This window comes from Melanerpes formicivorus, unplaced genomic scaffold (genome assembly GCF_026170545.1).
Source record: "Melanerpes formicivorus ecotype bairdi unplaced genomic scaffold, bMelFor1.0.p_v2 SCAF_6, whole genome shotgun sequence".
Lineage (NCBI taxonomy): Eukaryota > Metazoa > Chordata > Aves > Piciformes > Picidae > Melanerpes > Melanerpes formicivorus.
The window spans coordinates 30774259-30797060 of record NW_027142358.1 but is presented as its reverse complement, the minus strand read 5'-3'; the positions used below and the strand labels follow the sequence as shown (position 1 = coordinate 30797060).

General features: G+C 54.6%; 2 protein-coding genes across 2 annotated transcripts in view; both read left to right on the top strand.

The window, feature by feature from the left end:
• Positions 1–20664, top strand: part of LOC137441665 (cadherin-23-like) — a 49614-nt gene extending 28950 nt beyond the window's left edge. Inside the window, exons 7-32 of the mRNA XM_068139280.1 lie at positions 1824–2004; positions 3023–3156; positions 3383–3592; positions 3731–3838; positions 4453–4555; positions 5414–5539; positions 5627–5833; positions 7961–8419; positions 9236–9352; positions 9941–10165; positions 10250–10419; positions 11256–11393; positions 11549–11668; positions 12099–12276; positions 13704–13915; positions 14824–15018; positions 15704–15814; positions 15999–16128; positions 16772–17035; positions 17183–17344; positions 17455–17711; positions 18734–18831; positions 18932–19052; positions 19203–19282; positions 20313–20353; positions 20600–20664. Coding sequence (XP_067995381.1) covers positions 1824–2004; positions 3023–3156; positions 3383–3592; positions 3731–3838; positions 4453–4555; positions 5414–5539; positions 5627–5833; positions 7961–8419; positions 9236–9352; positions 9941–10165; positions 10250–10419; positions 11256–11393; positions 11549–11668; positions 12099–12276; positions 13704–13915; positions 14824–15018; positions 15704–15814; positions 15999–16128; positions 16772–17035; positions 17183–17344; positions 17455–17711; positions 18734–18831; positions 18932–19052; positions 19203–19282; positions 20313–20353; positions 20600–20664 — 4212 coding nt within the window. The remainder of the gene's footprint in view (positions 1–1823; positions 2005–3022; positions 3157–3382; positions 3593–3730; positions 3839–4452; positions 4556–5413; positions 5540–5626; positions 5834–7960; positions 8420–9235; positions 9353–9940; positions 10166–10249; positions 10420–11255; positions 11394–11548; positions 11669–12098; positions 12277–13703; positions 13916–14823; positions 15019–15703; positions 15815–15998; positions 16129–16771; positions 17036–17182; positions 17345–17454; positions 17712–18733; positions 18832–18931; positions 19053–19202; positions 19283–20312; positions 20354–20599) is intronic.
• A 1201-nt stretch (positions 20665–21865) lies between these two features.
• Positions 21866–22433, top strand: LOC137442078 (cadherin-23-like). Its single transcript, XM_068140325.1, has 2 exons — positions 21866–21991; positions 22071–22433. The coding sequence occupies exons 1-2, from the start codon at positions 21899–21901 to the stop codon at positions 22278–22280; spliced, it is 303 nt and encodes a 100-aa protein (XP_067996426.1). The 5' UTR covers positions 21866–21898; the 3' UTR covers positions 22281–22433.
• Positions 22434–22802: the final 369 nt, after the last annotated feature.

The following is a 22802-nucleotide window of genomic DNA, read 5'->3' as shown; positions in this document are numbered from 1 at the left end:
GTGAGACCTCACCTGGAATACTGTGTCCAGCTCTGGAGTCCTCAACCTGATGGAGCTGGCCCAGAGGAGGGCAACAAAAATGATCAGAGGGCTGGAGCACCTCTCCTACAGTCTGAGAGTGCTGGGGTTGTTCAGGCTGGAGAAGAGAAGGCTCCAGGGAGATCATCTATCAGCATTTCAATATTTGGAGGGGACCCACAGGAAGGTTGGAGAAGGACTCTTTAGAAGGACATAAGGCAGCAGGATGAGGGGCAATGTTTTGAAGATAGAGCAGGGTGGATTTAGCTTGGAGATTAGGAAGAAGTTCTTTACAATGAGGAACAGGTTGCCCAGGGAGGTTGTCTCCCATCACTGGAGACACTCCAGGTGGAACCTGATGAGCCCATGGGCAGTGTGATCTAGTTGGAAGTGTCCCTACTCACTGCATGGGGGGGGGGGGGGGTTGGACAAGATGACCCTCAAGGGTCCCTTGCAACCTGATATGGAACCAAGGGTTTTGTCATCCCTCAAAAGAAGCTTAAGTTCTTGTGTGCAGAGATAAATAGAGAAACCAAAGGGGAGATACCAGCGTGGGAGATTTCCCTTGACAAAATCTGTGCCCCCAGCCTCGGCAGCACTGTGCTCCATGTTTGGGCAGATGGGAAACCTTCAGACTTGTGCATCTGATACTACTGGAGATGCCTTCCCGACCCAGGAAAACTGCTATGGAAACCTCAAGCCCAGGGGTTTAACTGCTGGCTTGCTGCAGGCAGAGGCAGAACTTTCCCTGCTCTCAGCCCAAGCAGGGACATGAACTTGGAAAGCCCTTCAGTACTGAGCAGGGAGATAGGAAACACCCGTCCTACCCTTGCCAGCTCTGTATGAAAACAGCTTTTAAGAGGAGCTTTAGTGATGATTTAAGGCCCTGAGTGATGGGAAAGCCATCAAGCTGATAAGGCATGCCCATGTTTGTTGTCTCCACTGCTAGGAAACCGCTAGGAAATGGAGCAGAGACTCAGCTAAACTCTCCTGTCAAGATAAGATTTAGCCGGCAGCAAGTGCCCATCTGATAGAATTTACTGTCCTTTAACCCAGGAGGTCAGAAAGCTCCTCGTTTTCAGTGTCCCCCTTATACCCACACCACCAAAGCCCAGCCTCCTCCTCAGGTAGAGCTTCTCCATTGTGAAGTTCCCTGAAGCCCAGAAAGGAGACAATCCAATACAGAGCTGAATAAAGGCCTTCTGGGTAGTGTGGCTCAGTTAAAAAGCAAGACTCAAGTTTGTTGGATCCTCAGCTTTGCCCAGCAGCCCCATGGTCTACCCTGTCCTAAAACTGTTGCTTTCCTCCTTTGAGACATGTAGGCTTGATTTTGAGCCAGCTAAGCATGTCAGTGGAGGGCATGCTAAGAGGGGAGGCATACCAACAACACCAAGTGGTGTTTTGTGCAGGAATAATGGCACAAACTGCACATTTGTTAAGATTTACTCAGCATAAGGAATGAAAGCCTTGGTGGACAAGGAGTGAGCAATTGTGCAGCTGGCTGCACAGGTCAGGTCTTTCTAAGCTCATGGCTTTGGTCCATGCACACTCATGGTGTGTGGCCCAGGGTCTGAAAAGGACCTCACCTGTGTGTGGTTTAAAAGGACCTCACCTGTGTGTGGTTTCAGTGTCACTGTAGGACAGGCATGACCAGGAACAGCTGAGTTTGAGTCCCTGAACTGTGAGCTGGATGGTTGATGGAGATATTTCATGCCATCGCCTGTCCATGGTTTCCCACGCTCGTGGCCAGCTGGTCTTCCATCCCTCTCCTCTCACTGTCCTCCACTCTCTCACCCTGCCCACAGGTGCTGGTGAACCTCAATGACATCAATGACAACTGTCCCACTTTCCCACGACCCTACGAGGGTCCCTTCGATGTCACAGAAGGGCAACCAGGGCCACGGGTCTGGACCTTCCTGGCCCACGATGGTGACTCAGGACCCAGCGGGCAAGTGGAGTACAGCATCATCGATGGGGACCCCCTCGGTGAGCAGGGACCTGGGGGGGTACCACCTGTCCTTCTGGCTGCCCCATGGAGGAACCTGGCTTGCGGGGTGGCGGGGGGAGCGAGGGGCGGAAGTGTTTCAGCAAAGCCATCCTCCTCCCAGCGCTTCTGCGAATTCAGCCTTTCAACACCAGGAAATCCTGTTTTGAGCAACAGGAAACTTAACCTCTTCTTAGCCAGCCCACAGGGTGCCCAGGGCTTGTGCAAGGGAGTGGAGAAGGCTGGTGAACAATAAAGACACCAGAATCAAAAAGGTCCTGGCGTTGGCAGGGTGTCTGAGGACTCTGCAACCTGTGCCTCCAGCCCCACCAGCACCCTGGAGCAGGTGGGCAGAGGAGCCATGGGCATGTCTGTGAACAGGTGGTGACTTTACCCCAGAGTATCTGGAAGGCAGAGCCCTGTCCCATCTCCCAGCTGACCCCAGAGCAAAGCTTTTCCAAGAACAACCAGGGCAAAGTCCCTTGGCTCATTGGGGTCTGCACTGGGTAGCACATCCACCACAAGAGCTGGGTGGGTGCTTGGAGGGTTGTGGGCATGTTCAGAAAAGCCCAAACAAGGGGTGTGGGCACCTCTTATCTGGCTATTTAATCCATCCCTCAATACTGCTGGTATCTGGGAGAGCATTGAGAATAACCCCTGGCTGCCAGAGTTCTCTTCTAGCTCAGTAATGGGTTGCATCAGAGGAGGTTTAGGTTGGATATTAGGAAAGATTTCTTCCCTGAAAGAGCAGCCAGACATTGGAAGAGGCTGCCCAGGGAGGTGGTGGAGTCACCATCCCTGCAGGTGTTCAGGAAACCTGTAGACATGACACTTCAGGACATGGTTTAATGGCCACAGTGGTGTGGGCTTGATGGTTGTACTCGATGATCTTAGGAGGTCTTTTCCAGCCTTAGTGATTCTATGGTGCCTGTGCCCCTGCTCCCAAACAAGCTGTTCCCCTGGGGAGCCAGGACATTCCCAGTGGCACAGCATGAGCCAGGGCCTCGTTGTTTCTGGCAGGGGAGTTTGTGATCTCCCCAGTGGAAGGGGAGCTGAGGGTGCGGAAGGATGCTGAGCTGGACCGCGAGAACATCCCCTTCTACAACCTCACCATCGCTGCCCGGGACCGGGGAGTGCCACCCCTCAGCTCCACCGTGAGTCCCCCAGGAAGGCTGTGGGTGGTGTCTCCCAACTCCAGATCCTTCCTCAGGGTCTCCTTTGCCTTCACTCTCCTCCTTCTCCTTCCACTTGTCCCTGGGGTTTTCCTTCCCTAGCTCATAGTGGGTTGCATGGGGAAGACCAAAGAGGGTGAAGAAAAGGCAGAGAATTGGAGGGAGAGAAATAGGTGCCACATGCTCAGGTCTCTTCTCTGCCTGGCAGATGGTGGTAGGCATTCGTGTGCTGGACATCAACGACAACGACCCCGTGCTCATCAACCTCCCGATGAACCTCACCCTGAGCGAGAACGCCCCCGTCTCCAGCTTTGTCACCCGTGTCCTTGCCCGCGACGCCGACCAGGGCCCCAACGCCCTCCTGACCTTCGACATAACAGCAGGCAACACCGAGAGCGCCTTCTACATCAACAGCACCGTAAGACACCGGGAGGCTGGGCCGCTGGGACCGGGAGGGTGGGCACCCATGGTGCTGCCTGGCAGGAGATCCCCCGCTGGGCGAGGTCTCCTCGTGTCCCTTGTACCTATTCCCTGTCTGTTATTTTCCCCTCGGTAGAGCGGCGTTGTCTACGTAAACCGCCCGCTGGACAGGGAGAGGGTGGCAGAGTACAGGCTGACTGTCACCGTGAAGGACAACCCAGAGAACATTCGCAATGCCAGGCGGGTAATTATGGAGACAGGTGGCAGAAGGAGGTCCTGCTGTGGCCAAAACCAGGCAGTGCGCTTACCCACAGCAGTTCCAACGGCAGCTTCATCCCCTGGAAGCATCTGGGGGGCACAAGGAGGTGGCTGCAATCCCACATCCCAGCAGAGAACGTTACCAGTAGGACTCAGAATCACAGAATCATAGGATGGTCTGGGTTGGAAGGGCCCTCCGAAGGTCACCTAGTCCAAACCCCTCTGCAGTCAGCAGAGGCATCCTCAACTAGGTCAGGTAGCCCAGAGCCCTTAGGCCAAGTCCAACAACACACGTTGAAGTCCATTTAACAGCAGTAGATGTCACAGAAGATGAGACACAGTTGGGCTGGATTGCTGGCCAACCACAAAGACACTGGAGCATCATTTGGTCCTGTCCTGATATCCCTTCAGTGTGTAGGCTGGGAAGGGTTGCCCAGCCCTGGGATGAGAGTCCCTGCAGGGTGGTCCAGGGAGTGCAACATCATGGTTGCACAGAGCTCCAGCTTCAACTAGCATCACACTGGAGCTGGGAGAGGTGGGAGATAAGTTCAAGGGGAAGGATCATGTGGTCACCACCCTCTTCCCTGTGTTTTCCTTTAGGATTTTGACCTTCTGGTCATTTCCATAGCAGATGAGAATGACAACCGGCCCCTCTTCACACAGAACTCCTACCAGGCTGAGGTGATGGAGAACTCACCCGCAGGTAGGTCTCTCTTTGCTCCTTTACGTGGCTCCTGGAGACACCCTTTGGGCCCAGGCAAGGGGAGGTGTCTCCTGTCCATCATGGAGGTGACACAATGCTGAGCAGGGAAAGGCTGCAGGTCAGTGGGACAGGGATGCTAAGGATAAAGGGCTCCTGTTGGCCACCCAGGGAGGTGAGATTCAGGGAGACTTGATTCAGTCCGTGCTGCTGGTGGAAACCCATCCTGGCACAGGTCACACAGAACCCTGTGAGAACATGGCCCCATTTGGGAACTGCTCAGCTGCAGACAGCAAGAGGTACCTATGGCTTGAGCTGAGCCCCTTTGGGGACAGCTTTGAAGGCACCAACCTGCCCCACATCCCTGCAAGGGGATGGAGTGCCATCTCTCCATCACTAGCACCTGGAGCCACCTTGCTTTGATGGTTAGAGATAAACTCTACCTGGACATCAGCCTGTCCAGGCAGACATAGCCCAGCCAAAGAGTTAGAAATGCTCCTTTTGTCGCCTTCCTGCCACTTCAGTTGCTCCCTGCTCCAAGACCTCAGGTACCTCCCTGTCCCAGACAGTGGGTCTGGGTGCCTCCAGGTGATGCCCTTGGCAGCAGGGTGCTGGTGCCACCCATCTGATGGATGTGTCTGTCTGTTTGTTTCTAGCTGGACGTTCCTCACCTGGGCCTCCCAAGTCGGTCTGCAAGGCTGCAGCAGCCGCCTCCCCCCGACTGCCTCATGCCCCACGAGACCCTGTTCTGTCACCTCCATCCATTCATTGCTGTCCCTCATCTGTCACCAGGGTTGGTGGGAGGCTGGGGGTGTTCCACAGCAAGCTGTCACCCTCTCTAACCCTTATCATCCCATCCAGGAACTCTGGTCACGATGCTCAGTGGACCTATCCTAGCTCTGGACAATGATGAAGGCAGCAATGCTGTGGTGACCTACCAGCTCCTGGAGTCATCCCTAGACTTCTTTGCTATCGACAACAGGACAGGTGGGGTGGCTCCTCAGGTCCCTGTCCCCCAGCCCAAGGCCACCAGGTAGCCGTGGGGTCTGTCGCCAGGCTTTCCCTCTCCTCCAGGTGTCGTTTCGGTGAAGCCTGGTGGTGCCGTGATAGACCGAGAGGCTTTGCCGGATCCTCACCTGGAGTTCACGCTGGTGGCTCGTGACGTGGGGGGGCTGAACAGCACTGCCAGCCTGATGGTGACCATCCTGGATGACAATGACAACCGCCCCATCTTCCAGCCAGCATCCATCACGGCACGGCTGAGGGAAAACAGCCCCCCAGGTCAGGAGAGGACGTGAGGGTGTCCTGCTGTGGAGCCAGACAGATCCTCCAGAGGATGCAGTCTCGAGCTGTGCCAGGGGAAGTTTAGGCTGGACGTTAGGAAGTTCTTTATAGAAAGAGTGACTGACCATTGGAATGTGCTGCCCAGGGAGGTGGTGGAGTCACCATCCCTGGAGGTGTTTAGGAAGAGACTGGATGAGGCACTTGGTGCCATGGTTTAGTTGATTAGCTGGTGTTGGGTGATAGGTTGGACTCAATGATCTCAAAGGTCTTTTCCAACCTGGTTAATCCTATCCTATCCTATCCTATCCTATCCTATCCTATCCTATCCTATCCTATCCTATCCTAATTCTCTGTTGCCCCAAGAGGGACAAAAGGATGACACTCACACAAATGGATTGCAGAGTGATGGAAAGTTTAAATGGAAAAACAATTGGTGTTTTACAGAAACTACAAAGCATAGTGGCAATGATATCCCAAAGCCTACAGAGTCCCTTACACCACACCCAAAGGCCCACAGCACTTCCCTTCTCTCCACCTGAATATGTACCCAAAATCCCCAGGGCTCTTTCTTTCCCCCTTCTACTGCTAGGTTAGTCTCAGGCTGGCCATGAGACTGCATGACCCCTTCTCCTCCTGTCATTAGGCTTAGACAGGCTTAAGAGGCCTGAAATACTCCCCCACCGTTACCCAATAGGGAGCACCTCCCAGGGGAGCAGAGAGGGAAGAAAGAGGAAGAGAATGACTTTGCAGATGAATTTATAGGGCACAGAAGTTATGGGTAGAAATAGGCTGTTTCCTGTTTCTACCTTAGTGGGTTGGACACTCGGGACACCGGAGGTGTAACTTATGTGGCAGTAACAGGAGGCACCCAGCCTACACTGCTGCAGAGAGTGAGCAATGAGGAGACCTGAGTGTCCCCTTGGGATGCTGTGAGGATGCAGCTTCCCTTGTCAGGGCTGGCCAGGACAGGAATTTGGGAACTGAGGCTACCCACATATTGGGACTTGACGCTATTTGCCTCGTTGCTGCTGCCCTCCCAACCCTCACTTGAGCAGGCTGTGTCCCCTAGTGGTGGGTTGAAAATTCCCGCCCCCCCCCAACATTAAATTTGCCAGACCAGCTCAGTTGGAAGCAAATTAAATCTGTATTTAGAAGCAACACTACAATTTACAATGGAATGCAACAAATATGTACAAAATATACAGGACTGACAATATTTGCAGGTGTTTATGATTAATAAACAGCACAAGAACCCCCCTGGCCAAGGACTATTGTGTCCAGTTCTGGGCTCCTCAGCTTAAGAAAGACATTGAGACACTTGAACGTTACCAGAGAAGGGCAATGAGGCTGGGGAGAGGCCTCGAGCACAGCCCTGTGAGGAGAGGCTGAGGGAGCTGGGGTTGTTTAGCCTTTAGAAGAGGAGGCTCAGGGGAGACCTTATTGCTCTCTACAACTGCCTGAAAGCAGGTTGTAGACAGGTGGGGGTTGGTCTCTTCTCCCAGACAACCAGCACCAGAACAAGTGGACACAGCCTCAAGCTGTGCCAGGGGAAGATAAGGCTCGAGGTAAGGAGAAAGTTCTTCACAGAAAGAGAGATTGGCCATTGGAATGTGCTACCCAGGGAGCTGGTGGAGTCACCATCCCTGGAGGTGTTCAAGAGGGGATTGGACGTGGCACTTGGTGCCATGGTTTAGTCATGAGTTCTGTGGTGACAGGTTGGACTTGGTGATCTCTGAGATCTCTTCCAACCTTGGTGATTCTGGGATTCTGTGACCAGGGGAAGCTACTAGCTTAACCCTCCCTGCCTCCCCCTTACCCCCCTGTACCACAGGGACAGAAACAGAGAAGTTAATGCCAGTCACAACAAAAGCAGTGCAGCCAAGGTCAAGCAGAAGCAAGTCAGTATCTCCCAGCCCGAGGGAAGCGAGGAAAGAGACTGTTTCCATTGCTAGCTTAAGTCTTTCCAATGGGATGGTTCAGAACGATCATTGTTCTCCTTTTCACCCCCAACAGTGACTTATTTACATCTTTACTATTTTCTGTGTGAGATCTGTGAAAAAAATTTTTAAAGGCATAGCCTAAAACTACGACACTCCCCTCCCCCCCCTCCGCCCCCTTTTCCAGGCTTCTCCATCCTTCAGGTGACAGCCACGGATGCCGACGCCGGCCTCAACCAGCAGCTGGACTACCGGATCGAGAGCGGTGGGCAGGACAGGTTCCTGATCGATGCCGCCACGGGGGTGATCCGCGTGGCCAACCTCACCATCGACCGGGAGGAGCGGGACACCTACCGCCTGACGGTGGTGGCCGTGGATCAGGGCATGCCGGCGCTGTCGGGCACCGCCACCGTCAGCCTCTTCATCGACGACGTCAACGACTGCCGGCCCGAGTTCATCAACCCCATCCAGACGGTCAGCATCCCCGAGTCGGCCCCCCCCGGCACCCTCGTGGCCGAGGTGACCGCCATTGACCGGGACCTCCACCCTCGCCTGGAGTACTACCTGCTGGAGATTGTGGCCCGCGACGACACGGACGCACTGGTGCCTGACCAGCAAGGAGCATTCGAGGTGGATTTTACGACAGGTAGGAGAGCAGGAAGGGCTGCGCGGGCAGCGAGGACCCCTCTACTCTCTCTGCTTCTTCTTCTTCTTCTCTGCCTGGAGGTAGGTGACCAAGGCACGGGGAGATGATGCTCCCCTCCTGCCTCCCCTCTCTTCTCCTCCAAATGCCTTGTCTTGCCTTTTCTTGTCTTCTCCGTCCTGGCCAAGTGACTTATCTAACCCTTCTCTTTCCTTTCTGGCTCTCAGCTCACCAGGTTTGTCTCTGTGTCTCTGCTTGTTTCTGTCTCTGTGCCATCCGTCACCTCCTTCCATCTTGCCCATCTCCATCACAGGTGGCCAGGGGCTGCTCAGCCTTGGCAGACCGGACACAGGCACCCTCACTGAGGGGAGCTGGGGGTGGACTCTGGAGTAGGTGGCAGGCTCTGCCCTCAGAAAGAGGGCCAGGAGTTCTTCACCTCTGTTTTGGAAGCATGGAGCTGATCTGAGAATGCAAACCACCCTAGTTGGAAAGGGTACAAGACAAGACACCCAGATGCTGAGCCTAAGGTGGAAGTGATTGTGCAAGGGAGCAGCAGCCATTGCTCCCAAACTCCTCCTCATCCACACAACCCAAATCCTGAACCTGTTGGCAGAGTGGAGCAGGCAGGAAGGCATTAGATGGAGAGCAATGGGAGAGAAGTCTCCTCCTGTTTTCCCCATTTAGCCTTTGAGGAGAGGCAGGACAGCAAAAGCAGCAGAAGGAGCAGCAGTTGGCTGGTGCAGACTGGTCTATCAAGGGTCCTCAGTGTTGGGAGGGCACAGGTACAACCTGTGACCCTCATCTTTTTGGGATTCCTAGGAGCTGTGAAGATCAAAACACCTCTCAACCGGGAGCTGGTAGCCACCTACGAGGTCACCATTTCTGTGCATGACAATGCTAGTGAAGTCCTCGACCGCTCGGTCAGCGTGCCCAATGGTAAGGGTGAGCTCTACTCAGGGAGCACAGGGTCAGAGCTGGCAGCTGCTGGGGGCTGGCAGCTGCTGGGGGCTGGCACAGCCTTTCCCAGTCACCAGTGCAACTTCTGGGTAACCAACAGCTCTCCACCTCCCTCTCCATTCCATCCAGCATCATTTCAGTGGAAGTAGTCCTGGGCCATTAGGTTCAGGTTCTCTTTTAGTAAAGGTTCAGACATCTCAGGGCAGTACTGGGGATGGAGAGGACCATGTGCCCATTACTGTACCATGGCAGATACTCATTTCTTCATTACCATCCCCATCATGTCTTGCCAGCCCTGCTCCTGGCAGATCTAGACCGGTGTATGAGAGGCACATACAGATCAGGAGTAGGTCTGAAGCTGGTGGGACTACCCCACAGCCAGCTCAGGGCATAGTGGCTTTGCCAATATTGCCATATTTCTTGATAAACCAGCTCCATTTAGTTGACTTTCCTGGGATTTCATGCCCATAGCTTTACACCCCTCCTTTCTCCCATCCTTCATACCCTTCACTTTCTAACTTGTCCTCCCTCTCTTCTCTTTCCCTCTGGTCTCTACCACGGCCACAGCCAAGCTGACAGTCAATGTCTTGGACGTCAATGACAACACCCCCCGCTTCCGCCCCTTTGGGGTCACTTACTTCACTGAGAAGATCTTGGAGGGGGCCACAAAGGGCACCACACTCATCTCCATCTCAGCAGTGGACCCGGACAAAGGTGCCAATGGACAGATCACCTACGAGCTGCTGAACCTCTCCCCAGAAGGCTATGCCTGCCTTGAAGACCAGTCAGCAGGTCAGTGGCCTGGGGAGGTAGAAGTCCTGGGGCAGGTGGGTAGCCTGGGACAGGTATTTTATTTCAGGGTCTGCTATCCTCTAGGGAAGGTTGTGGCCAACAGGACAGTGGACTACGAGGACGTGCAGTGGCTGAACTTCACTATGAGAGCTTCGGACAACGGCTCTCCCCGTAGGTCCGCCGAGATCCCCGTGTACCTCCAGATAGTGGACATCAATGACAACAACCCTGTCTTCAGCCAGCCCTCCTACCAGGTGAGCTGGGCTCTCCCCTTCAAGACTATGTGGTGCTGGGCAGTGCCTGCCAAAGGAGAGCTGGGAGTTCTCCAGGGACACCTTCTCTTCCCTCTGTCTGTGTTTGAACCATCTGAAGATGGTGGTCAACAAACAGAATCAGAGAACATAAGGGGTTGGAAGGAACCTCTAAAGATCATCCAGTCCAACCCCCCTGCCAGAGCAGGATCAGCTAGGGTAGGCCACACAGGAATGTATCTAGGTGGATTTTAAAAGTTTCCAGAGAAGAAGACTCCACAACATCTCTGGGCAGCCTGTTCAGGGCTCTGTCACCCTCAGAGTGAAAAAGTTTTTCCTTGTGTTCACATGGAACCTTCAGCTTGTACCCATTGCCCCTGTCCCCCTGGGACATCCTCCCTGGGCATCTCTGAACAGAGCCTGGCTCTGTCCTCCTGACACTCACCCTTCACAGCTTTATAAACATGAATGAGGTCACCTCTCAGTCTCCTCTTCTCTAGGCTAAAGAGCCCTAGCTCCCTCAGCCTTTCCTCAGCAGGGAGATGTTCCACTCCCTTCAGCAGCTTTGTGGCTCTGCCCTGGACTCTTTCAAGCAGTTCCCTGATGTCCTTCTTAAACTGAGGGACCCAAAACTGGACACAGTATTCCAGATGTGGCCTCACCAGGGCAGAGTAAAGAGGCAGGAGAACCTCTCTCAACCTACTGACCGCTGCCCATCTAATACATCCCAATGTACTCAGTGTGACCATCTTACTCTGGGTGCAGCTGTGCCCTGGCCACTGCCTGCTAAACCAGCAAGTGATGAAGCAGCCAGTCCTGCCTTCTCCCTTTACTTGCAGAAAGCTGTCTTTGAGGACGTGCCTCTGGGTACAGTCATCTTGAGGGTCCAGGCCACGGATGCAGATTCTGGGCGTTTTGCTCTCATCCAGTACAGCCTGAGTGATGGAGAGGGCAAGTTTGGGATAAATCCTGACACGGTAAGGAGCCAACCAAGGCTGGAACAGAGTGGGGAAAGTGAGGAGAGGCTGAGATGGTCCAACCTTGTGCCTTGCTCCCACACCTCACCTTCTGCCCCTTCTTGAGTACCAGCTCTGCCAGACGAGGTCCACCTGAAGGTCTCTGTGTGCTGCAGGGTGACATCTACATCCTGTCAGCCCTGGACCGGGAGAAGAAGGATCACTACACACTGACAGCCGTGGCCAGGGACAACCCTGGGGATGTCTCCAGTAACCGGCGGGAGAACTCCGTGCAGGTGGGGCTCTCCTCTTCCCACCAACCCTGGTGTGGTGGTCACCAGCAAGAAGGTGTCACACCTCAGGCTCACCTCACCAGCATGCTTGCTGGTGGCTCAGGAAAGAATTAAGCTGTTGGAAGAGCAGAAGACCCCAGGGGCTGTGGGGTAGATGGTGCAGGGGACCATCTGTGGGGAGGGTGAGCCAGCAGGAGGGACAGGGGAGAGCGATGACATTGTTGTCTGCAAGTGCTGTGCTGTGAATGGGCAGCCCAGGCTGCGCTGGCCCCCATTGTTGGAGGCAGGAATTCAGCCAGCGGCACTAATCCAATAGCAGGAAGGGCACTGAACTCCAGCAGCAGAGTCAAGGGTCATGGCAGGGCTACAGTCCCCAGCGGCTGCCTGGCCCTCTCCAGCCCCATGTCAGCCAGCCACCTGTGCTTTGTTGAAGGTGCTGATCACAGTCTTGGACATCAACGACTTCAGGCCCCAGTTCAGCAAGAGCCAGTTCAGGACCAGCATCTACGAGAACGAGCCAGCAGGGACGTCAGTGATCACCATGACTGCCACGGACCTGGACGAAGGGGATAACGGTGTGGTGACCTACAGCATCGAGGGGCCTGGAGCAGGTAAGTGCTGGCAGTGGGGGATCTCCTCCCCAGGAAAGAGGGCTGTGGTGAGGGGCCCAAGCCTATACCCCATGTCCTGTGGCTGGTTTGGAGCAAGGTTGTGCACACGCTCCAAGGAGCAAAACCAAAAGCTCGGAGCTTTCATTATTGCTCCACTGTTCCCAGTTCCTTAGAATCATAGAACATTTTGAGTTGAAAGAGACTTTTAAAGGTCACCTAGACCAACCCCCCTGCAGTCAGCAGGGACATCTGCAACTCCAGCAGGTTGCTCAAAGCCCCAAACAACCTGACCTGGAATGGTTCCAGGGATGGGGCATAATGGCTTTGTCTGCCTTTGTCCTGCAGCCCAGCCTTGCCTTCTTCTCTGGTCTCCTCTACCCCAGCAAGACTTTCTGTGTGCACAAACTCACTGCATGGTTTGCAGGCCAAGCAGGGTTGTGGGTGGACAGTGAAAGTGCCTGAAATCCAGTGTATCTCTGCACACCAAGAAGCGATGGAAGCCAGGCAAAAGCCAGCGTAATGACAAAATGTCCTGAGACCCATGGGCTCCTCTGACCACTGCCTTGTCCCAGCCTGGGCATAACACAGGAACAAGTTGCCCAGGGAGGTGACTGGGACCCCAGCCTTGAAGTTATTCAAAGTGAGGCTCGACAGGGCTCTGGGCAGCCTGATCTAGTTGAGGATATTCCTGATGACTGCAGAGTGGGTTGAAGTGTATGACCTTCAGAGGTCCCTTCCAACCCAGACCATTCTATGATTCTATGAAGTGAAAGGTGGCCAGGGATAGCCTGAGAACAGGGCCCTTGGCACTGCCCACTGTCAGGGGCAAGGATGCTCTGAAAACCCCAAGAACATCCACATCCCTGGCCTCAGCCAGCCCGCTCTCCTCCATCAGTCCTTCACAGGAATTTCCCAACAGCGAGGGGTGTGCTTCAGCTGGTGTGCTGGCTTCTAATCATCATTTATCTGATGCCAAGTGTCCCAAGCCAGAGATCATAGAATCACAGAATTGTCAGGGTTGGAAGGGACCTCAAGGATCAGCTAGTTCCAACTCCCCTGCCATGGGCAGGGACACCTCACACTACAGCAGGTTGCTCACAGCCACATCCACCCTGGCCTTCAAAACCTCCAGGGATGAGGCTTCCACCACGTCCCTGGGCAACCTGTTCCAGTGTCTCACCACCCTCATGGGGAACAACTTCTTCCTAACACCCAATCTGAATCTACCCACTTCTAGTTTTGCTCCCTTCCCCTCAGTCCTATCCCTCCCTGACACCCTCAAAAGTCCCTTCCCAGCTTTCTTGTAGCCCCCTTCAGATACTGGAAGGCCAAAATTAGGTCTCCCCAGAGCCTTCTGCTCTCCAGACTGAACAGTCCCAGCTCTCTCAGTCTGTCTCCATGGCGTGGTTTCTTTCTCTCCCCCCCAGAGGCATTCAGGATCAACAAAGACACAGGACTCATCAAGTCCCGGCGGCGCTTGCAGTCCTACGAAAGGTTCAACCTGACCGTGGTGGCCACCGACAAAGGACGTCCTCCGCTCTGGGGCACCACCATGCTCCACATCGATGTCATCGACATCAATGACAACCGCCCTGTCTTCGTCCGCCCGCCCAACGGCACCATCCTGCACATCAAAGAGGTAAACCCCTTCAGTGGCAACTGGGGGGGTCACGACACACCAAGACCATGCCCTTTGGGTATGCCTGCTGGTGGCGAAATCCAACCTCCGTCTCCACCATGGATGGAAAACTTCACCACAGGAAGAGCTGCTTGGCTCGTGAGGCTGGATGGTCCACAAGAGTCCCTCTCCAAACATGTGAGCAAGGATGCTGGGCTGATTTTTGGGGAACAGAAACCCCAGCAGCACCCAAAATAAGGAAACAGGCAGTTGGTGCGTGCCAGGCATGCTTATAAGCAAGGGCCAAAATGCAGACATGTGAGATGTTTCTCCTTTCTGGGAAACCAGGCTTGGCTCAGCCAGCCACCAACCTACGTGCTGAAGGGAATCATGGCTCCACATTGCCCCCCAGTTGGGTTTGGGGCAGCAGGACCCTGACAAGAGGCGGTTTAGAGGGAAAAGGATCTCATATGCAGTGTCAGGGCTGAGAGGTTATGTATGTGATGTCTGGAGAACAGGTCTGATGAGGAGTGGCTGAGGAAAATGGGGTTGTTTAGTCTGGAGAATAGGAGGCTGAGGGGAGACCTTACTGCTCTCTATATCTCCCTGAAAGGAGGTTGGAGTGAAGTGGGGGTCGATCTCTTCTCCCAAGTAACTAGTGATAGGACAAGAGGAAACGGCCTCAAGTTGCACCAGGGGAAGTTTAGATTGGGTGCTAGGGAAAAATTCTTCAGTGAACTAGTAGTGGTCAAGCATTGGAACAGGATTCCCAGGGAGGCTGTGGAGTCACCATCCTTGGAGGTGTTCAAAAACCAAGAAGACATGGCAGCTCAGGGTGTGGTGTTGTGGGCAGGGCGGTGTTGAGCAGACAGTGTGAAGGGATGATCTTAGAGGTCTTTTCCAACCATAATGATTTTACGTGCAAGCAGGAGATCCCCCTGAGGTCCAATGTCTACGAGGTCTATGCCACGGACAAAGACGAGGGCCTCAACGGCGCGGTGCTCTACAGCCTGCTGAAGACCGGGGCAGGGAGCAGGGACTGGGAGTACTTCAGCATCGACGCGGTCAGCGGCCTGATCCAGACAGCCATGCGGCTGGACCGTGAGAAGCAGGCTGTGTACAATGTGAGCCAGCCCCTGGCAGGGGGCTGGGAAGCTTCTCGTGGCTGAGGGGGGCTGGTGTGGGGCTGGTGAGGTGCAAGTGATGTGGTGGGGATGGGATCAGCTGCTGCAGTTGTGAAGATCACAGGATGTTAGGGGTTGAAAGGGACCTCCAGAGATCATCAAGTCCAACGCCCCGCTGCCAGAGCAGGACCATAGAATCCAGCACAGTTCACACAGGAATGCATGGGTCTTGGAAGTCTCCAGAGAAGGAGACTCCACAACCTCTCTGGGCAGCCTGTTCCAGTGCTCTGTGAGCCTCTCTGTAAAGAAGTTCCTTCTCATGCTGAGGTGGAACCTCCTGTGCTGTAGTTTCCATCCATTGCCCCTTGTCCTATCCCAGGGTGCAACTGAGCAGAAACTGTCCCCTCCCTCTTGGCCCCCATCCCTCAGATATTTATAGACATTTATTAAATCTCCTCTCAGGCTTCTCTTCTCCAGACTAAAAAGCCCCAGGTCTTGATGTCACACCTTAAGCAGGAACTGCGTGGTTACCGGCGAGGTGCATCCTGGCGGGCCAACTCTCAATCCCATCTTAAATCCCCGCCAAAATCCTCCACCACCCTAATGTCCCCTCTGTCCCTGCCTCAGTCATGTCTCCTGGCTCACTTGGCTTTGCCCAGGATGACCTTTTTGCCTCTTTCCCCAGCTGATCATCGTGGCCTGCGACCAGGGCCAGCCAGCCTATGAGACCATGCAGCCCCTCCAGGTCGCACTTGATGACATCGATGACAATGAACCTGTCTTCATCAGGCCACCCGTAAGGAGCTGGGGTGGAAGGGGTGGGAGAATCAGGGAATGCAGGGAAGGGGATGCTGGTGAAGGTGTGATGAAGCATGTACCTCTGGGTGTCAGCATAGTGGGGAGCACAGTGTGATGTGTCCACTTGTATTTAAAACCACCTCAGTGCTCATAACCTTCTTTTCTTCTGGGGTCTCTGGCAGAAGGACAGTCCCCAGTACCAGATGCTCTCTGTCCCTGAGCACTCGCTTCCAGGCACCATGGTGGGGAATGTCACAGGGGCAGTGGATGCAGATGAAGGCTCCAATGCCATTGTCTACTACTTCATAGCAGGTAGGTGCTGAGCAGAGAGGATGGACAGTTCTGAGTCCCCTTGCACACCCCTTGCCAAGGGTTTCCATCGTTCCTGTCTTCTCCTCAATGCTGTTCTACCTTGGTCAGTGTGCTAGGTGGCATTTGAGAAATGCCAAGCCCAAAGACCTCACCTGGAGTAGAGCATCCAGCTCTTGTGCCCTCAGCAAGAGAAGGACATGGACCTGATGGAGCAAGTCCAGAAGAGGGCCACAGAAAAATGATCAAGGGCCTGGAACTGCTCTCCTGCAAGGCTGAGGAAGCTGGGGTTGTTCAGCCTGGAGAAGAGAAGGGAGACCTAATAGCAGCTTTCCAGCATGTAGCTTTCTAGGGCCTAGAAGAAGGCTGGAGAGGGACTGTTTACAAAGGTTTGGAGTGACAGGAAGGGGCAGTGGTTTGAAATTAGAGTAGATTTAGGTTGGATGTTAGGAAGAAATTCTTTCCCATGAGGGTGGTGGAATACTGGAACAGGTTGCCTAGGGAAGTAGTTGAGGCCCCACCCTTGGAGAACCTGATCTAACAGTGAAGGGGCTTGGATTAGATGACCTTCGGAGGTCCCTTACAACCCAAACCATTCTAAGATTCTATGAAAGGAGACTAATTGGGGACCCCTTTCTGCTCCCAGCTGGGAACCAGGAGAGTAACTTCCAGCTGAGCCGAGAGGGGAAGCTGCAAGTCTTGCAAGACCTGGACCGGGAGAAGGAGCCATCCTACTCCATCATTGTCAAAGCATCCAGCCAGAGGAACTGGACCCCTCCCCAGGGCCAGCAAGGGAGTGAAGCCCACCCCTGGGACCCCATCGGGGACCTGACGCTTCAGGAGGTGCGGATCTTCCTGGATGACATCAATGACCAGTCCCCCCAGTTCACCAAGTCGGAGTACACAGCAGGTAAGAGGTGCTGGGGATGGGGGGGGAGGGGGACAAGGTGTGGCCGGGGGACCAGGAGGCAGAGGTGGTCAAGGGAAAATCCAGCTGGATGAAGGGGCAGTGAGAGCCAGCCTGGCCCCAGGTCCCTGTCCCATCTCTCCCGCAAAGGGGTTGCCACTGACGCCAAGGTGGGATCCGAGCTGATCAGAGTGCTGGCATTGGACGCCGACGTGGGCAACAACAGCCTGGTGCTGTACACCATCCTGAGCATCCGCTACATCAGGCAGCACTCCAACGACTCCGAGGAGGTGTCCAACATCTTCAGCATTGGTGCGTACCATGCATGCTGCAGGAGCACAGGACCACGGCCACAGGTGCCCCTGTGCCACTCTCTGCGGCCAAGGACCCTAATCCTGGGCTTGTGACCATCCTTCCTCCAGGGACCCTCGACGGCATCCTGCGAACCTTCGACCTCTTCACGGCCTACAACCCCGGCTACTTCGTGGTGGATATCATGGCTTCCGACCTGGCAGGCCACAATGACACAGCCGTGGTGGGGGTTTACATCCTGCGGGATGACCAGCGGGTCAAGATCATCATCAATGAGATCCCAGACAAAGTCAGGCAGTTCGAGGAGGAGTTCATCAGCCTGCTGTCCAACATCACGGGCGCCATCGTCAACACAGATGATGTGCAGGTAACCAGCCGCCTCTGAGGTTGCTCCACAGGGCAGGTAAACTGCCACAGGCTGCTTGGGAGGTGTCCGTTCACAGAACCACAGAGTCGACAACATTCAGGCTGGAAAAGACCCTGGGGATCACCAAGTCCAACCCATCCAAACCACCTTAAACACATCCAGGGCTGGTGACTCCATCACCTCCCTGGGCAGCCTATTTCAATGCCTGAGCACTCTTGCCATGGCAAAAATTCTTCCTAATGGCCAGTCTAAACCTGCCCAGTCATAGCTTGAGGCCATTCCTTCTTGTTCTATCACTAATTACCTGTGAGAAGAGACCAGCACCAGCCTCTCCACAACATCCCTGGGGTCTCCCCTCAGGCCCCTCTTCTCCAAACTAACCATCCCCAGCTTCTTCAGTCACTCTTCAGGAGATTTATTCTCCAGGTCCTTCCCCAGCTTCCTTGCCCTCCTCTGCACTGGCTCCAGAACCTCCACATGTCTCTTGTATTGAGGTGCCCAAAACTGAACACAATACTCAAGGTGTGGCCTCACCAGAGCTGAGCACAAGGGGACAATCCCCTCCCTACTCCTGCTGGACACAGGATTTCTGATACAAGCCAGGATGCCATTGGTCACCTGGGCATTCTGCTGGCTCATATTCAGTTGCTTGTAAATTAAAACCCCCAGGTCCCTTTCTGCCAGCAGCTTTCCAGCCACACTGCCCCAAGCCTGGAGCATTGCTTGGCCCAAGTGCAGGACTTGGCATTTGCCCTTGTTGAAGCTCATCCCATTAACACTGGCCCATGGATCCAATCTATCCAAGCCCCTCTGCAGAGGCTCCCTACCCTCACGGAGGATACCATGTCTGTATAAATCACAGACACCTCTGAGCTCTTAAGGGGTGGATGCACCTCAGGCTGCTGTGTATCAAAGGGGTCCAGATTGATGCCATGCCATGCTCGAGGGTCTCTTGCTGCCTCAGATGATGACCCAGGAGCAGACCCCTCCCCCACACTGCAGAGCTTGCTGTCTCTCCACAGTTCCACGTGGACAAGAAAGGTCGAGTGAACTTTGCTCAGACGGAGCTGCTGATCCACGTGGTGAACAAGGAGACCAACCGCATCCTGGACGTGGAGCGGTACGGCACCTGCCCCCTCACCCAACCCAGCCCCTGGCCCACAGGGTCCTCAGAAAACCCCACTAACATCACGATGCCCAAGCGACTCTTCTCTTCCTAGGGTGATTCAGATGATAGATGAGAACAAGGAGCAGCTGAGGAACCTTTTCAGGAACTACAACGTGCTGGATGTGCAGCCCGCCATCACCGCCCGGGCCCCAGATGACCTCTCGGCTCTGCAGGTAATGGCCTGGCTGGGGCTGGAGGTGGCTGCTGCTTGCAGGTGGGGCAGTGTCCCTTCCCATCCTCCAAGGAGCTCCATGGCCTGGAGAGATGTTTTACCCAAATGACTTCAAGTGCCAGCTCTGTGCCACTGCCCCTCTGTCTCCCAGATGGTGATCATTGTGCTGGCTGTCCTGCTCTTCCTGGCTGCCATGCTCTTCATCCTCATGAACTGGTACTACCGGACAGTGTGAGTAATGCCTAGGCTCTGCCCTGCCAGCTGCCATGTCCCTACAAGTCAGGGGAACCCTGTGTGGCAGTGCCATCAAAGCAAAAGAGGACATCAACATCCCAACATCTTCTGTGGTGAAACGCAGCCTAGGGTCAGAAATTGCTTCTCTTTCTCCAAAATATCATTGAGTCATAGAATCATTTTGATAGGAAGAGGCCTTTAAGATCATCAAGTCCAACCAGCATTGCCAGGTCACCACTAAATCATGTCCCTTAGCACCACATCCGCACAGCTTTAAAATCCCCTCAGGTATGGGGAGTCCACCACTGCCCTGGACAGCCTAGTCTGGGGCTTGACAACCCTTCTGAGTGAAGAAGTTGTTCCTCATGTCTCCTGGTGCAACTTGAGGCCATTTCCTTTCATCCTCTCACTTGTTAATTGAGAAAAAAGACCAACTCCCCACCTCACTCCAACCTCCCTTCAGGGAGATGTAAAGAGTGAGAAGGGCTCCCCTCAGCCTCCTTTTCTCTCCCAGTTCTCTCAGACACTCCTCAGAAGATCTGTACTCTAGACCCTTCACCAGCTTTGTGGCCCTCCTCTGGTCATACTCCAGCACCTCAATGTCCCTTTTTGGATTGAGGGGCCCACAGCTGCACCCAGTATTCAAGGTGCAGCCTCACCAGTGCTGAGTACAGGAGCACGATCACTTTTCTCATCCTGTTGGCCAGACTATTGCTGATCCAGGCTAGGATGCTGTTTGCCTTCCTGGCCACCTGGGCACACTCTGGCTCATCTTCAGCAGGTTATCAACCAACACCCCCATGTCCTTTTCCATCCAGCAGCTTTCCAGCCGCTCTGCCCCAAGCCTGGAGCATATTGGTGACCCAAAGCTTACAATGGTTTTAACACTGATATCAACTCTCTCCACCAAGCTCACTGCTGTCCTAGGTCCAGGGGCTGTTTGGAGGGTTATTGCAAATCTCTTCCCCCTTCTCCTTCCAAGCACCCTCCTTAGTTTCTTCCCTGATTCCCTGTGTTTCTTTCCCAGGCACAAAAGGAAATTGAAAGCCATCGTGGCTGGCTCCACAGGTGAGCAATGTTGGGGGTTATGAGGGTTCATGAGGAGCTCAGGGTAGGGGAAGGATGTCAGCAGGGTGTAAATCAGAAGTGTCCTGCCCAGAGAGACGTTTCTCAGTGTCCAGGCTCCACATCATCAGCTGCATCCCAGCTCATGCCACTGGTGCCTTTTTGGTCACCAAGTTTCCCCCTCTGGTAATTGTCACCTTGTGGTTTGCTGCTCAGCCACCCTGTAACTCCCACTCCTGCCTTTTGCAGGGAACAGAGGCTTCATGGACATCATGGACATGCCAAACACCAACAAGTATTCCTTCGATGGGTGAGTTCTCTCCTTCCTTCCCCTTCCCTGTTTGCCACCTACAAAGGTGCTCCCTAGAGGGACACCTGCATTTACAGCCAGGGAGATGGAGATGCAATGTCTCTCTGTTCTGCAAAGGCATGTGGCCAGGTATGCCCCGTGGGACATGACTGGCCCTGGGGCTTGCCTTGAGGCCTTTCAAAGCCAAAATACGTTCTGCCTTCTCCTTGGATTCCATCTTGGCCAGTACTGGCCAGGCTTGGAGTAAGCAGAGATGATGAGCACATCAACACACATCTGGATCCAGAGCAGCCAAATTCGTGCCTGTACAGGACAGGAGGAGGCAGTGCAACCTCAGAAGCTGGGCTCTAGGTGGAGTTAGGGATATTAACTGCCTGAACTTCATGAGGTTCAACAAAGTCAAGTGCAAGGTCCTGCACACAGGTTGGGACAATCTCCACTGTCAACAGAGGCTGGAGGATGAAGGGCTGGAGAGCAGCCCTGAGGAGAATGACTTGGGGTGCTTGTTGGGTGAAAAGCCAGACATGAGCCAGCACCATATACTCACAGCCCAGACACAGCCATGTCCTGGGCTGATCCCCAGCAGTGTGGGGTAGCAGGTGGAGGGAGGGGGTTCTGTTCCTGTGCTCTACTGAGACCTGACCTGCAGTGCTAGGGCCAGCTCTGGAGTCCTCAGCACAGGAGAGACATGGACCTGTTGGACTGAGGTCACAAAGATGATCCAAGGACTAGAGCACCTCTGATGTGAGACCAGGCTCAGAGAGTTGGGGTTGTTCAGCCAGGAGAAGAGAAGGCTGCAGGGAGACCTTCTGGTGGCCTTTCAGTACTGAAAAGGGCTGACAAGAAAGATGGGACAGACTTTTTTAGGCAGGGCCTGTTGTGACAGGACAAGGGTGATGGGTTTAAACCAGGGAAATTCAGACTGGAGAGAAGGAAGACATTTCTAAACATTGAAGATGGTGAGACACTGCCTCAGGTTGCCCAGAGAGGTGGTAGATGCCTCATGCCTGGAACCATTGCAGATCGGGTTGTTTGGGGCTCTGAGCAACCTGCTCTAGTTGCAGCTGTCCCTGCTGACTGCAGGGGGGTTGGACCAGATGGCATTTAGAGATCTCTTCCAACTCAAACCAGTCCAGTCTGTGATTCCATGCTGCTTCTCTGCCCTTGCACTGATGGCTGCTCCTCTCCCCCCTTGGGCAGGGCCAACCCAGTGGTGGCTGGACCCCTTCTGCAGGAACATGGAGCTGGCGGCGCAGGCGGAGCACGAAGACGACCTGCCCGAGAACCTGAGCGAGATCACCGATCTCTGGAACAGCCCTGCCCGCACCCACGTGAGACACAACTACTGCCACAGCTTCTCCTCCCGCCCAGCACCTGTGCCACCTCCTCAGCTGCTCTCTCCTCCCGCAGGGCACCTTCGGGAGAGAGCCCTCCGCAGCCAAGCCCGAGGATGACCGCTACCTGCGGGCAGCCATCCAGGAGTATGACAACATTGCCAAGCTGGGGCAGATCATGAGGGAGGGACCCATCAAGGTGAGTGATGAGTGTGGACACTCCACCAAAGGGGTCTTCTCCCACTACTATGACTTCCAGGTTCACAGCTCCAGCTCCAGAGGGTGATGTTGCTCCAAACAAATGCTGGGATGAGGCCAGCCTCCCTCCCACCACCCCACCTGCCATGGATAACTCCTCTCTCTCCCCCTCCACCCAGGGCACTCTCTTGAAGGTGGTCCTGGACGATTACATGCGCTTGAAAAAAGCTCTTTGCCCAGCGGATGGTGCATAAGGCCACCTCCAGTCAGGGGGGACCGCTCCTCGGTCTCAGAGGTAGAAAGGGTGGTGTGCATGGGCATGGGGGAGACGTTTGCTGTGCCCTCTGGGATGCAGTGTGTTTTTCCTGGCCCCACAGGCTGCAGTCACTCCCCATCACTCAGTGGTACCACTGGTCCCTGCTTGGCCAAAAGGAGTCTGACCATGTTCCACTGAGGCTGCCAGTTCCCCACAGTGCCCCAGCTCTCACAATTCCTCATGTTTCCTCTGAGCAACAGCAGCACCCTCTTCTTTGGTCTCTCCCACCCCAGGGGAAGCTCTTTGCAGAGCCCACTGTCCATCACCTTCCCTGTCTCTCTGCTGGGGCTGGTC

Excerpts from the sequence above, each read along its gene's own strand:
- LOC137442078 (XM_068140325.1), top strand. The coding sequence starts at position 21,899 with ATGGAGCTGGCGGCGCAGGCGGAGCACGAAGACGACCTGCCCGAGAAC. Across the intron at positions 21,992-22,070 it reads ACAGCCCTGCCCGCACCCAC|GGCACCTTCGGGAGAGAGCC; the intron begins GTGAGACACAAC and ends CTCCTCCCGCAG.